The 14,081-nt window shown below is 40.7% G+C and overlaps 2 protein-coding genes across 2 annotated transcripts; both read left to right on the forward strand.

Moving 5' to 3' along the window:
* The first annotated feature begins 5,672 nt into the window (after positions 1–5,672).
* Positions 5,673–6,617, forward strand: Or4d6 (olfactory receptor family 4 subfamily D member 6). Its single transcript, XM_076844635.2, has one exon. The coding sequence runs from the start codon at positions 5,673–5,675 to the stop codon at positions 6,615–6,617; it is 945 nt and encodes a 314-aa protein (XP_076700750.2).
* A 5,933-nt stretch (positions 6,618–12,550) lies between these two features.
* Positions 12,551–13,486, forward strand: LOC143391873 (olfactory receptor 4D9-like). The gene has a single exon (XM_076844636.2). The coding sequence runs from the start codon at positions 12,551–12,553 to the stop codon at positions 13,484–13,486; it is 936 nt and encodes a 311-aa protein (XP_076700751.2).
* Positions 13,487–14,081: the final 595 nt, after the last annotated feature.

Genomic DNA, 14,081 nt, shown 5'->3' on the forward strand with positions numbered 1-14,081 from the left:
TTGTCCTATGGAATTGACTTAAATATTGTTGATGAAATTGGCTATAATGGGTATGAATGATATGAGGACTTTGCATAAAGTTCATTTTGAGGTAGCCTAGGGGAGCAGCCTTTGGGGATTCCTAAGCCTTCCTGTACAGTTTTATCACATCCTCATTAGATGTCTTATCATAATGGGTGTGTGTGTGTGTGTGTGTGTGTGTGAGAGAGAGAGAGAGAGAGAGAGAGAGAGAGAGAGCACATGTACGTGTTGCTTAGTAACTTTTTAATAACTCCCATTGCATCTGCAAGCTTTGCCATTGAAAATTGCATTTCCTACAAATATCCATCCTAATTCCCTGTGATGACACTATATTAGACTCCTAATTCCATGTCTGTGGGAACATTAAGCTGTGTCTGTGTTCAGTGAAGATGGAGGAACTGGCAAGCTCATCCTTCTAATGCACAGGTAGGTAAGGGCATCCTGAAGACGGTTGCCTGCAAGCAACTTCAGCACACATCAAAAATTATGATCTTGATCGTGTTTGGCTTTCAGTTCGTGAAATGTAAAATAGCCATGGGCAATTCTTTAAATGTATCCAATTTCAAGGATGATTACGTTCTTCTGCCTCTTGTGTAAAATATTGGGCTTCTTAAGACATATTTAAATTAAAAGGTAATTGTTACATTAAAACTTATCCCATAAACATTTACTAAGTACCTATGATGTATAGGCAAATAACTGACATGGGACCTTTCTGAAACAGAAATTGAAAGTGTGTTGGTATCAAGGAGAGAAACACAAGTATATAACAACGATAACATTATGATGATATTAATAGCCTACATTTATATCATGCTTTGAAGTCTACAATGGTGCTCATATGCATTAAAGCATTTAGGTGATTTACACAACACCAGTGAATAGTAGATGTAGCACGAGGTTGAAAATGGGGTAAAGCAAAGCCAACCCTTGTTGGGATCTACTGCATATCAGACACTGACACCCATTCATTCATCCACATGTGCAAAAAGAATTATTGAATAACTGGATATACACCAGGTGGGAGCTACAGATTCAATAGTGACAAAATAAGTTCTGCCTTCAGGGAACTTACATCTGGAGGAAAGGACAGAAACAGAGACATTATGATAGCAGGAGGAAGAAAAAACTAGATTATCACAAGCAAATCCCACTGCAGAGAAAGTCCAATGTTCCTCATTTCATGCAAAAAGATTCTGAAGAGTATAATGGTTAAGTAGACCCAGGTCATGGAGTCAAGTTTCAAACACCTGAACCTGATTTCAAAGGTTGAACTCTTTTGATCAAACTGCCTCTAGTTTTGATAGTGCAATTATAGAAATGTCACCATTTGATCCTGACCTGTTATTGAGTCTAATAGTCTAGAACTTTCTAAGGTAATTGACCAGAAGAGCAAGTAGAATAATATTAATTCAAAAGAGAAGCCAATAATAATTAGTTTTAACCAGCTCTCAAAGACCAAAGTTGGCTGGTCCCAGGTCTCTACGGAGGCCTCAAGCCAATGACTCATGGCTCCATAACATATGAAGAGAAACACTGGTTTAGTTTCCCTCCCATAACTCTTTCCTTAATAAGTCAATCATCTTAGAATAATTTTACAGAGGGCTGGGGTTATAGCTCAGTGATAGAGCACTTGCCTAGTATGTTCAAGGCCCCAGGTTCAATGATTACTCTATGTGACTCATGATACATTTTGTTTTCAAGTATCTGTCAGTTTCTTATTGATTTATGAGAGCCCTTTTATATCAAAAACATTAAGCTTGTTTTATATTGTGTTTTTTAGCAGATATTTTGCCAAGTTTTTCATTTATATTGAGTGCATTTTTGTTTTGTAGCACTGGGGTTCAAGTATATTTAGTTGTTAACTTATTTACAGTGCTTTTGAAACATAAGTTTCATATTTTTACTTAGTTAAATATAATAATCTTTAGTGTGATGCTCTTTTACTCCAAAAATTATGAAAACATTTACTGAAATTTTTTCCTAATATTTTCCTTGCTTTGATTTTTATATTTATATTTTTTTCCTGAAAAATTATCATTAGTTGATAATATTTATTGAATACATAATACAATGATAAATGAATAAACACATGAAATAAAATGGGGAAGCCATAATAAATAAATCATAGTTTTCTTATTTCACTGGTTATCTATACAGTTATTCTAAATTGAAAATCCATCTGTAACTCACAATGTTTTATGTCCTAATAAGGTAGGACAACTTTTCTTAACCTTTATCAATCCATCATTACGGAAGAATCTATTATTAAGTGACAAAACCCTTAGTTTCCCTTTTCTGTGAGAAATTTAGAAGTGTGTCAATTTATTTCAGTTCATAATATCTATAAAAAGAAATCAAGTAAACTCTATTAGAATTAGGCCCCTTATGGTATCTTAATCATCAGTTAAAATTAGAAAACTGACATATCATTTGACTTTATAAGTCCATTTCTAGGAATTTTTCCTAAAAAAATCATAGATGAGCCAGGCTTGGTGGCACATGCCTATAATCCCAGTGGCTCAGGAGGCTGAAGCAGGAGGATTGTGAATTCAAAGCCAGCCTCAGCAACTTAGCAAGGTGCTAAACAACTTAGTGAGACCCTGTCTCAAAATAAAATATCAAAAGGGCTGGGGATGCGGCTCAGTGGTTAAGTGCCCTGGGTTCAATCCCTGGTACAAAAAAGAAAGAAGAAAATCATAAATGCACACAAAAATGCATTTATAAAATGTTTAGTGCAACATTATTTTAAAACACTAATTAGGGCTCAACCAGGCAAACTAAAGGGGTTAATAATAGTTTTGTGGCCCCTCCCACCTGCATATTCAGAAAGTCTGACTCCTGACCTCCCAGGACTGCTATTCTCCTACTGGTGCTCATTCACTCTAGCCTTTCCCACCAATGCCAGTCAGACCAGCCTGGATCCCATATACCTATGAAAACCTGTCTCAGCTCAGTAACCCTGTATTACCATCGCATCCCACAAAGGATTGGGAGACTTTATAGCAACAAGGACAAACACACAATAAAACAATATAATGTAAATGAGACACTGTAAAGAGGCCACCCACAGGGGAAAAAAAAGAGAGAGAGAGTAGGAAATGAAGCCGCACATGCTCTTGAGTGCATGGAAGGCAAAGCAGAGATATGTAGTTAGTCAGAATATCCTCATTTTCTAAGAAAATGAATGTTATTGGTGTCCCAGGAGAGTCCCTAGTACATGGGTCTACAATAAAATGAAAAAATAAATGAAATTTCTTATGGAGAAAATTGAATAGATCCTGCCCTCAACACAATCATAAGATGGGCGCTCACCCTTACAGATACACTCGATAAAATGTGTTCCAAATTTATTCTTTCTGCTATTTGCTAGGTGGCAGTAAAAGAATGAAAAAGAAAGAAAGAATTGGGGGCAGGGGGAGGAAGAAAGGAAGGGAGAAAGGAGAAGAGAAAGAGGAAAGGGAAGGAGAGAAGAGAGGAGAGAGGGAGGGAGGGAGGGAAGATGGGAGGGAAGGAAAGAAAAGAATGAAAACTCCAAAGAACCAGCTTTACATAATGTATTACTGGGTGCTGGCATATTAAAGTAGAAGTGCATCGTATATCTTAAATATATACCAAAAAATGTAAAGTTTTAAAATTAAAAGAAAGAAAGAAAGAAAAAGAAAGACAAAAGCAGCAATTCATTTTTTACAGGAATGAACTCGTGTTCACGGAAAGAACATTAGGGACCTTGAGAGCTCACAAGATTTTTATTATTTAAGAGGTTTTCTGTATGCCCTGCCTTTCAAATTAGACCATAAAATAGACAGAACTGAGAAAAATAAATACCTACACAGTTATTAATAAGTTGTTTATGGACTGCTATGCTCTGCTTTATTTCGGGGAAAGTATTTTTTTGTTTTTTTTCCTTCAATCTGGTAGAATCTCTTCATTGTGATTCTGCCTCTTGCAGACATGATCCCATTGCTTCAAATGCAGTTGTCTGCTTGCTACTGTTGAAATGAATTTTGGCCATCTCAGTTATTTGAATTTTTAAAAATTATCTGGAATATGAGTTCTTAGACATAAAGATATTCTTAGTGAAAATGATTTTATCCTCTGATGGCTGGTTTCTGATTTGAAAAGGCTATTTTTGACATGATATAGCAATAGGAGAAAATCCTTGGAATACAAGTCAGTGAATCTTGCAAAAAGTCTTTATCTTTTACTGACTCAAATTTGGTTCTGGACAAATCAGTATCCTCCTCTATTCATTCCTAAACTCAAAGTGTGGGCTGTCACCTCCAAAGTCTTGTGAGGTTTTAATGATCAATTTTTCTGTGACATTTCAACATGCCCTGAACAATCATTGTAGGTAACAAATCTACCAAAAGCCCTCATGCTGCCATGAGATCCAGGTTTCCCAAAGTGTCAAACAGGAGTTCTGACGAGAGCCTGGTTCTTTTCTTCCTCTATGGCAGGGGATGAGAAATAAATAATGAGGCCACTCAGTAAATGGTTTAAGCCTTATCTGTGTTCAGACTAAACCAACATAAGACCCAGACTTTGGAAGAGGAGTATGGTGAGAAAACTACTAGAGCTTAATGGAAAACTATTCACTGGACCACTTATTAAATACACAAAAGTAGACTTTATTCAAAACTATTGCAAAAGCTATCACAACTATGGCAACAAGAGAGATGGAGCTCAACTCCAAATATAACAAGGACAAGGGGAGATTTGTAGCCAGTAAGCAAGGGGAGATTTGTAGCCAGTAAGCAAGGTGAGAGAGTCAGTGGAGAGGAAGTCACTAAGAGGAGACACCAAGAGTAAGATGCTGTTTATTAAACTGGCTTAAATGGACTCTTGCTAACAGTAGCCAGGGACTGGGATACAAGGGTTTTCCTATCCATGATGGAGGGTGAAGAATCTGGCTAGATACCAAGGCGGGGAATTCTCACTAAACTGACTTAGCAGGACTCTAGCGGAAACTGGGCTTGGCAAGGAAAGACATGGAAGGCCAAGGTTGAGCTCACATTGAGAAGTTCAGAGGAAGTTAACCAAAATTTGGACAAGGAGGAAGTCTTTGCCAAAAAATGATTGAGATTTGAGTCCTTGAGTTGAGTCCTTGAGTTGCCATCTACCACGTACATGGTATGCATCTGCAGTTATGCAGGTGTGTGAGTAAGTCTTTAACTGCTCTAAGCCTCAGCTTCCCTATACACAAAGTAGGTGTGATCATGACCATTCTGAAGACCGCACAGAGCCTTCAGGAGAAGCAGTCAAGATAAGATTGCTTTTGTAGGTGAACGCGCTTGGTAAAGTATAAAGCTTAGCACATATGAAAAGACCCTTGCAGGTCAGAAGATAAACCACAGGCAAATGACCATAGTCCATTCATCTCTCTGGAGCCAGTGAACAGGTAAGAGTCTGACGATTCTGCCTGCAAACCCAGAGTATTTTTAACAGGAAAGAAGAACCATAAGGATAAAGAATTTCTAGAGCACAAAGGGAAGACTCCAGCCCACATTTCCAGAGTAGTCAGGATTATCCGAATGCTTGAGGGAGACTTGTAACATATGTGATAAATGATGTTGCCACTTCATGATGCCACATTCCAAACCCTAACTCATCCTCTCCCTAGGTAGACTTGGAAGAGGGTCACCCCCACCATGGACCAGATCAACCACACCAATGTGAAGGAATTTGTTTTCCTGGAACTCACTAAATTCCGGGAGCTTGAGTTCTTTTTGTTTGTGGTTTTCCTTCTTGTATATCTAACAACTGTGCTGGGAAATGCTCTCATTGTGGTCACCATCACCTCTGAGCCCCGCCTCCACACTCCCATGTATTTTCTCCTGAGGAATAAATCAGTCCTGGATATTGTCTTTTCATCGATCACGGTCCCCAAGTTCCTGGTGGATCTTTTATCACAGAGGAAAACCATCTCATACAATGGCTGCATGACCCAGATCTTTTTCTTCCACTTTGCTGGTGGGGCAGATATTTTCTTTCTCTCTGTGATGGCCTATGACAGATACCTTGCTATCGCCAAGCCCCTGCATTATGTGACCATCATGAGGAGAGAGGTATGGGTGGCCTTGGTGGTGGCTTCCTGGGTGGGTGGTGGTTTGCATTCAATTGTCCAGATAATTCTGATGCTTCCTCTCCCCTTCTGTGGACCCAACATCTTGGATGCCTTCTACTGCGACGTGCCCCAGGTTGTGAAGCTGGCCTGCACTGACACCTTTGTTTTGGAGCTTCTCATGATCTCTAACAATGGACTGGTGACCCTGCTGTGGTTCTTCCTGCTCCTGGGTTCCTACACCATCATTCTGGTGATGCTAAGATCCCACTCTGGGGAGGGGCGGAACAAGGCCCTCTCCACCTGCACCTCCCACATCCTGGTGGTGACCCTGCACTTTGTGCCTTGTGTCTACATTTACTGCCGGCCCTTCACTACCCTGCCCATGGACACAGCCATATCCATCAACAACACGGTCATCACTCCCATGCTGAACCCCATGATCTACACCCTGAGGAACCAGGAGATGAAGTCAGCCATGAGGAGACTGCAGAGGAGGCTTGTGCCTTCAGTGAACAGTAAATGGGGGTGAGCAGGTGCATGGAGGCTGGAAGTCCAAGACTGGTTTAGTTTCCTCCAGCTGCTAGCCCAAGAGAAAGAGAGAGCTGTCTCTTTTCTCATCATCACTCCACTGCATACTTTTATAGCCACTCAACTCTAAGGAGGAGATGAGACTGAACTATGTGGGCCATCTGGTCCGTGGCCTGGGAAGAAGATTGAAATCAATAACCTGGATATTATATTTGTGTTATCTATTGCTCTTTTGCTGACACTGACCTCCCTTTTACCACCTATTATAAATAAATAGCTACTCATAAAATGTCCTGAGAATGAAATATGATCATTACGAGGACCATAGTTGTGGTAGTTACCGTTCCCTTCACTAATCAAGCATTCAATGAATGTTCCCAAATACCTTTCCCTCTACTCCCAAATACGCATGCACACAGCATATAGACATGTCCATTACACACATGCTTCTTCTGACTCTGTTATTTCCAGTCAATTATTAAAATCACTTTTTGGTTTTATATTTTGAGTATAGTATCTTAAATATATTTTGTCAACTAGTGGAAAGAGAAGGAATGTTTCAAGCTGTGCCAGGTCAGATACATGCATGAACAAATGTATTCATGAACTAATGGCTTCCTATTCTCAGGTCCGTTCTATTGATCTGCCTCCTGAAATTAATCTCAAAGTTACTTATATAAAATATCTGCATAAAATATCTGCATATTTTCTTAAAATCCCCGATGACAATGTCTTTTATGTTAACCTGCACCTCCTTTTCCCCTCTGTCTCCACTTCACATTTTATCCCCAGAGCTTTTATAACTGGAGTAAAACTACAGGTTTTGTCAATGTATGCACAGACAATCCAAGACAAGTAGTTGTAAATTAAAAAAAAAAACTACCAAAAAATATACCTTTTGCCCTTGAGGCCTATTTTTGGTATCAGGAGAGAAAAGAAGCACTTTGTATACAGGGTCATTGATGAATGACCCCTGGGCCTGTGTTGGAAGCCACCTCTCTCCCAGTGGGAACGATTGCAGTGGAGTGGGTATGTAGAGAGATGATGGATCGCCCTTCTCCTCTGTGCTTGCCTCAGATCCCACCCCTCAATCTACAATAGTCATTCAAATGTAAGCCATGAGAAGTAAGGAAACTCAGAAAATTGCAACACATTGAACAGTTATTTTGACTGCTATAATATGCTTATATTTGGCCAAGAAGGTCCTGGTAGGTGACACACATCTGTGATCCTCCCCGAATACTAGAAGACAGACACATTGAGCCAAGACTCAATCGCATGAGAGTCCTTCTCAGCCTTTCTTAGTCTATAACCCTTTCAAGGAGCTTTATTAAATATGTTTTCTGAATTGTCCCAAAATTTAATACCAAAGATATAGCATGCATCTTTTTATGTACTGAGGCCCTTTTAAAGGCCACACATCATTGAAAAAGCCAAGATATTTTTGCTTTCACCAAGAACGGGTTGTCCCTTTGGGCATACTGTCCCCATTGAGAGTTAATAATAATGTGACATTGCATGTTTCTTAGACCAATGTTTCCTTAAAATTCAGAGAATCACAAGGTAGATTTATGTCTTCTGAGGCCCTGTAAAAATTTGGAAAGTAGAGAAATGTGAGCATCTGTGTGTGTGTGTGTGTGTGTGTGTGTGTGTGTACTTGCTTGCAGTAACCATTTGGAAACTGTTAACTACCTCCCTCTGGAACTGACACTCAGAAGAATGTCCACTCCATTTCCACACTCACTGCCAAACCCCCTGTGCTAATTCTTACATTAGGCTTAGACCTGAGAGAATAGAGCACGTGGCAGGGACAGGTGGGAGCAGGCAGAAGAGTCATGATGATGTGGCTCCCTGAGTATCTGCCTTCCCAAGGTGAAGGCTGAAGAGGTGCCACTTAAGTCTGGTAGAACTACTCTTCAGAAGTACTTCACCCTCAAACTCGATAGTTCCCCTCCATCACGTGCACCGGTTGGACACTGAAGAATTTGGGTAAGGAGATTGAACACTCAGGGTCTGAGATATTATTAGATATTATAGTATCTAATATTATAGATATTATACATGAATATCATGAGCACTAAAATGTGCCAGATACCTTAAGACTCTGCAGAAATAGTGGAAAACTTTAGCACAGGCTATAGAGAAGTAGATGTCAAATGTTGGGAAGTGAAAAATGTCTTCTAAAGAAGAAGCCACAGAGGTGGGGTCGGCACAGTAAAAGGGAAGGCAGATTTTGATAGGAAAATTGAGACAGTATTACTTTATGTATGTGTATGACTGCATGACCAATGTGATTCTGCAACACGTACACTCAGAAAAATGAGAAATTATATCCCATCTGTGAAAAAAAAAACAAACTGAGTTACATAAAAAGAAAAGATTTTAGAATTTGTCTGCAGGGATCATGAAGCCTCTGTCTACAAAATATATGTTTCTTTAAAAAAAAAAATCCAAGTTCCCTTAAAACCCATGGAGGTTTCAAAGGCCGCTCTATAGGCATACTATGCCCAGGGCTCACCGGTTCACCTTTCCCTTCCATCTAGAGATAGCTCTATTCTCAAACCCACAGACCCAGCCCTGAAGCCTTTGTTTCACTTGGTCAATTTACGCAAATTCATTCAAACAAAAATAAGCAAGTTGGTTCAAAGAGAACCAACTGTTCTTTTATAGAGCAGTATCTTACATTTTGCAAATGACTTCATAATGCTTTGTGTTAGGCAAGGAAGATGTTTTTTCAGAAAGGGAGAGAAACCGATTTAATTGAAAGTCTACTACAGGTCAGGTACTTCACAAACATTGTCATATTTCCTTATGTCACTTAGTAAAATAAGGATTGTGCTTCCCAACTTATGGAGGAAAGTGAAGGATTTGTTCCAGGTAACAAAGGAGCAAGACTCAGAATTCCAACCCAGCTGTGCCCTTTCAAAGCTCTTCACATTGTCCAACACTCCCTCACAATAAATGGCTCCTGAGTGTCACAACTGAGGTTCTGAGGTACAGAGAGCCAAAGCAGATACCTCAAGGTCAATGAGCTATTTTATAGCCTGCATCAGGAAAAAAGAATAAAAATTAAAATTCCCTGGCATCCCTGAGACCCAATCAAAAATATAAGCAGAATAGATTCCTCGTCTGTGCTTGTTGTGATCTTTCTCATCCAGACTCCAATGTCAATGTTTAAAATTCATGAGATGCATTTATTACCCAGGTTTACTCATTAATTTGAAAAGCATGTATTGAACCCTCACACGTGCCTCAGACTAGGCAAACCTTTGACAGCATTAGGATAGACAACACTTTGAACAGACTGGAGGAATCTGGGGTCTAATAGGGAAATGACACTGAATTAAATAGTGCTAGGCATATAAGAAGTCAGTCACAGTAAATTGTCACAGGTACCAGAAGAGAAGAGGGTTCGGGAATAAAAAAGGAATACCCAGACGGGATCTAGTTAAGGGGCGTCATGAAAATTTTCACAGAGGAAAACACCATGAACTTGAATATGAACATGGGTGTTTGCCAAGGCAGATAAAATGAGAGTCTGAAAGTGGGCAGGAGATGGTGGACAGAGGGAGCCAGAGGAACACAGATTCAAAGGAGTAGACTGCAAAAAAATTGCATAAAGTTTGAGCCATTAAAACCGAAAATCAAAAGAAACAGGTCAAAGATGGAGGAAATTCAGGAATGCTCTTATAAAAGAAGCTAACCTTGGTTCAGCAGGCAATAGCAAACCATTGAAAATTCTCAAATAAAGGAATAAAGTGATCCATTTATGGCATCAAGGTATTTCTGGAAACAAGAGAGGATGGATTAAAGATGTAGACCCAGGAAAAGGAGATCAGTTAGGGAACTCCCACTCTAGTCTAAAGAGAGAATATAAGGGTTTAACTGAGGATAAAGAAGAAGGAACAAATCAAGACAAGTGTCATGCTCGGGAGCGCTAATTTTGCATGGGATCCTGGTTCTTTGCAACGTGAGTAGCTCAGGGCAAGTCTCTTGTATGAACTGTGCCACCTGTCAGTACAGATGGTGGAGACGACTATGCCTCACATTTGAATGAACCGGGAGAACAAGACAAGTAGCCTCAGTGTGTTTATCTACTTGGTTTCTCAAGGTTATCATCCTCCAAAGCTTACTTTGACACAGCCCACGCACGATGCCTCCCAGCTGGACACTGACCTTCGAGCTTTCTATCTGCAATTGTGACAGACGACTCAGACAGATGCTCAGGCTGAGCATGGCTTTTTTCTCTGAGTTAACTTATGTGATGTTGCCACTCTCATAAGTCTCCTCAAGAAATTCTTGAAGTGACATGCATAGAAAATGCCCTGGGCTGAAAGTCAAAGAATGATGTCACCATTAGTTTGCTATCTTGTTCTCTATATGTCGTTGAAGCCACAAGAGATCTCTCCAAACTGACTCAAATGGAGGAATAAAAGGGATTTATGATTCTCTCTGCTGCATCTGCCCCTTCCTCCCCACCCAAGAGTTCATAATAAGTAAATCTACATGCTTAGCGGGCAGTTTGGGTGGGGCACTGTTTGTTTCCATCTTGTGCTGAAGTGAATGGGCAGATCTGCACTGGGCCAGAAAAGGCAAGTCCAAGGCTGAACAGACACTGCTTACCATAGATAGGAGGGGAGCGGAAGGAAGCCTATCTTGACCTGACTGCCTACCTCACTGGTATTCTTGCATTTCATGTCATTTCTCCAAATCTGCATGCAACTTTCTTCATGAATAGAGCTGTCTGCCTCCTCTCTCTAACCATCCACCTCATCTTCTTTGTGTTAAACCATTTATGTAAACAACTGAGTAGCCATGAAATGAAATAAAAAGCAAAGAGAAGAGACGTCATTTGCACGACATATTATGTGAAGCTCATAGAAGGGCACTGGCATAAACTTCTACCGTGATTGAGAAAGAAAATTGAAGGAGTGGTGAAATCCACCACTAAAATGTATTTAAGGGCTGGGATTGTGGCTCAGTGGTAGAGTGTTTGCCTAGCATGTGTGAGGCACTGAGTTTGATTCTCAGCACTGCATATAAATAAATAAATAAAGGTCCATCAACAACTACAATTTTTTAAAAAATTTAAATTTTTTAAGGGCTAGGGATATAGCTCAGTTGGTAGAGTGCTTGCCTAACATGCAGAAGGCCCTGGGTTCAATCCCCAGCACCACAAAAAAAAAAAAAAAGTTCTTTTAAGACTTTTTTGTAAAAATTATTCTTGATTTATGCATCTGAAATTGGCAGGCCAGTGTGGGATAGTAGAAAGATCCTAGAATGAAGAGTCAGGAGGAAATTTGTCTTATTTTTTTCTCCTTCACTGATTTTTCTCTATGACCTTAGAAAATTGACTTGTTCTTACTGTGTTCAGTTCTGATATTACGGAAGTGGGAATAATAGTATCTTTCCTCAGACCACAGAGGGATGCTACTGTATTTCAGAATACAGTTACTTTTTAAAAACTACCATGTGCTATTCAAAAGGATCCCCATCATGTTGTTAGTGGGTGTTATTTCATCCCAATGGCTTTTAAGCCATAGAAAGAAAATAGAAAGTGCATCAAATCAGAGCTGCTCTGATTCAGGAAGATTCAGGAAACCCAGAGGCCCTTCCACAAGGCCTTTCTTCAGGTTCCTTCCTTAGTAAATTCCAGAAGTTGGTTTTAGCAGATCCATGGGCACCCTCCCTCCTAGTACAGTAAGAAAACAAGTGACCTACTCCAAACCATGACATGCACTAACCACGGAGATAAGGGGAGGGGAAGCAAGTGATTTTCCCAGATGATACAGCCAGTTCCGGAGGACATGGAGCAATGACAAAACCAGACATATATGCATATTCTGTTTCTGTGTAAGAGATAAACCATGCTTGATTTCACCATCTCATTAATATTTCCTTCAAAGATGTCCATGGAGGAAAAAGCATCATTCAATGGCTCTAAAAAATCACACCAGGGTGACTGAATTTATTTTTCAAGGATTGACCCAGTCCCGAGAGCTGAGCTTGCTCTTATTTTTCTTTTTATCTATGGTTTATACAACAACTGTGTTAGCAAATGTAGCCATCATGGTCACTGTGACCTGGGAATCCCGCCTTCACACCCCCATGTACTTCCTGCTCCGCAATCTCTCTGTCTTGGACATCTGCTTCTCCTCCATCACGGCTCCTAAGGTCTTGGTGGACCTTCTGTCAACGAGAAAGGCCATCTCCTTCAATGGGTGCATCACCCAGATGTTCTTCTTCCACCTCCTTGGAGGGGCAGACATTTTCTCCCTCTCTGTCATGGCGTTTGACCGCTACATGGCCATCTCCAAGCCCCTGCACTATGTGACCATCATGAGTCGGGGGAGATGCACTGCCCTCATCGTGGCCTCCTGGGTGGGGGGCTTCGTCCACTCCATCGTGCAGATCTCCCTCTTGCTCCCACTACCCTTCTGTGGACCCAATGTTGTTGATGGCTTCTACTGTGACGTCCCCCAGGTCCTCAAACTCGCCTGCACTGACACTTTTGTCCTTGAGCTCCTGATGATTTCCAACAATGGCCTGGTCACTACCTTGTGGTTTGTCCTTCTCCTTGTGTCCTACACAGTCATCCTGACCATGCTGAGGTCACACACTGGAGAGGGAAGGAGGAAAGCCATCTCCACCTGCACAGCCCACATCACTGTGGTGACCCTGCACTTTGTGCCCTGCATCTACGTCTACGCCCGACCCTTCACCGCCCTCCCCATGGACAGAGCTGTCTCCATCACCTTCACTGTCATCATCCCTGTCCTGAACCCCATGATCTACACCCTGAGGAACCAGGAGATGAAGTCAGCCATGAGGAGACTGGAGAAAAGACTCTTGCTCTCTGAAAGAGAATAGTCTACTTATGGGTTGCAGACCAAAGTGGGAGTAACATCATTGAATTATTTTCTTAAAATAGTAGCTGTTGAAGGTTGAGACTCAGCCACACACAGATTAACTATAGCAGAGTAGCACACACACACAAAGGATCACTGACTTGGAACACTGGTTTTAAAAAAATATATCAGTAGAAAGTTTAACAGGAAAAATGCAGCCCTTGAAGACCAACTGACAACAAGCAGGTCTTAATCCTGAAATATAAGAGGAGTTCTTGGTGTTCAGGCAATGGGATAAAGGTTAACGTTGTGATGATGTTCAGGAGTGCGACAGCTGTCTCAACATAGCAAGGCTCCAGCAGCTAGCTCTCAGTTCTTCACTAGTAATTCTGTGGCTACTTATTAAGCACCTAATATGTACCCAACACTGTTGGAAAATATTCTTCTCTATCACTTGTGCTTTGTCAGTAATTTTGGAGTCCTTTTTAAAATTAACTCACCTATGACATGTACTAGCACAACCCCCAGAACCATTTGGTTAAACAATCCTAACTCTTAAGGATTTCCTATGGTCTTTCGCTCCCTGTGACCTTGTCAGAATTGAGTCTGACCTGGGA

This window comes from Callospermophilus lateralis, chromosome 2 (genome assembly GCF_048772815.1).
Source record: "Callospermophilus lateralis isolate mCalLat2 chromosome 2, mCalLat2.hap1, whole genome shotgun sequence".
In the NCBI taxonomy this organism is placed as follows: domain Eukaryota; kingdom Metazoa; phylum Chordata; class Mammalia; order Rodentia; family Sciuridae; genus Callospermophilus; species Callospermophilus lateralis.

What these genes read in the sequence shown, in the direction of transcription:
- LOC143391873 (XM_076844636.2), top strand. Translation starts at nt 12,551, where the DNA reads ATGGCTCTAAAAAATCACACCAGGGTGACTGAATTTATTTTTCAAGGA.
- Or4d6 (XM_076844635.2), top strand. Translation starts at nt 5,673, where the DNA reads ATGGACCAGATCAACCACACCAATGTGAAGGAATTTGTTTTCCTGGAA.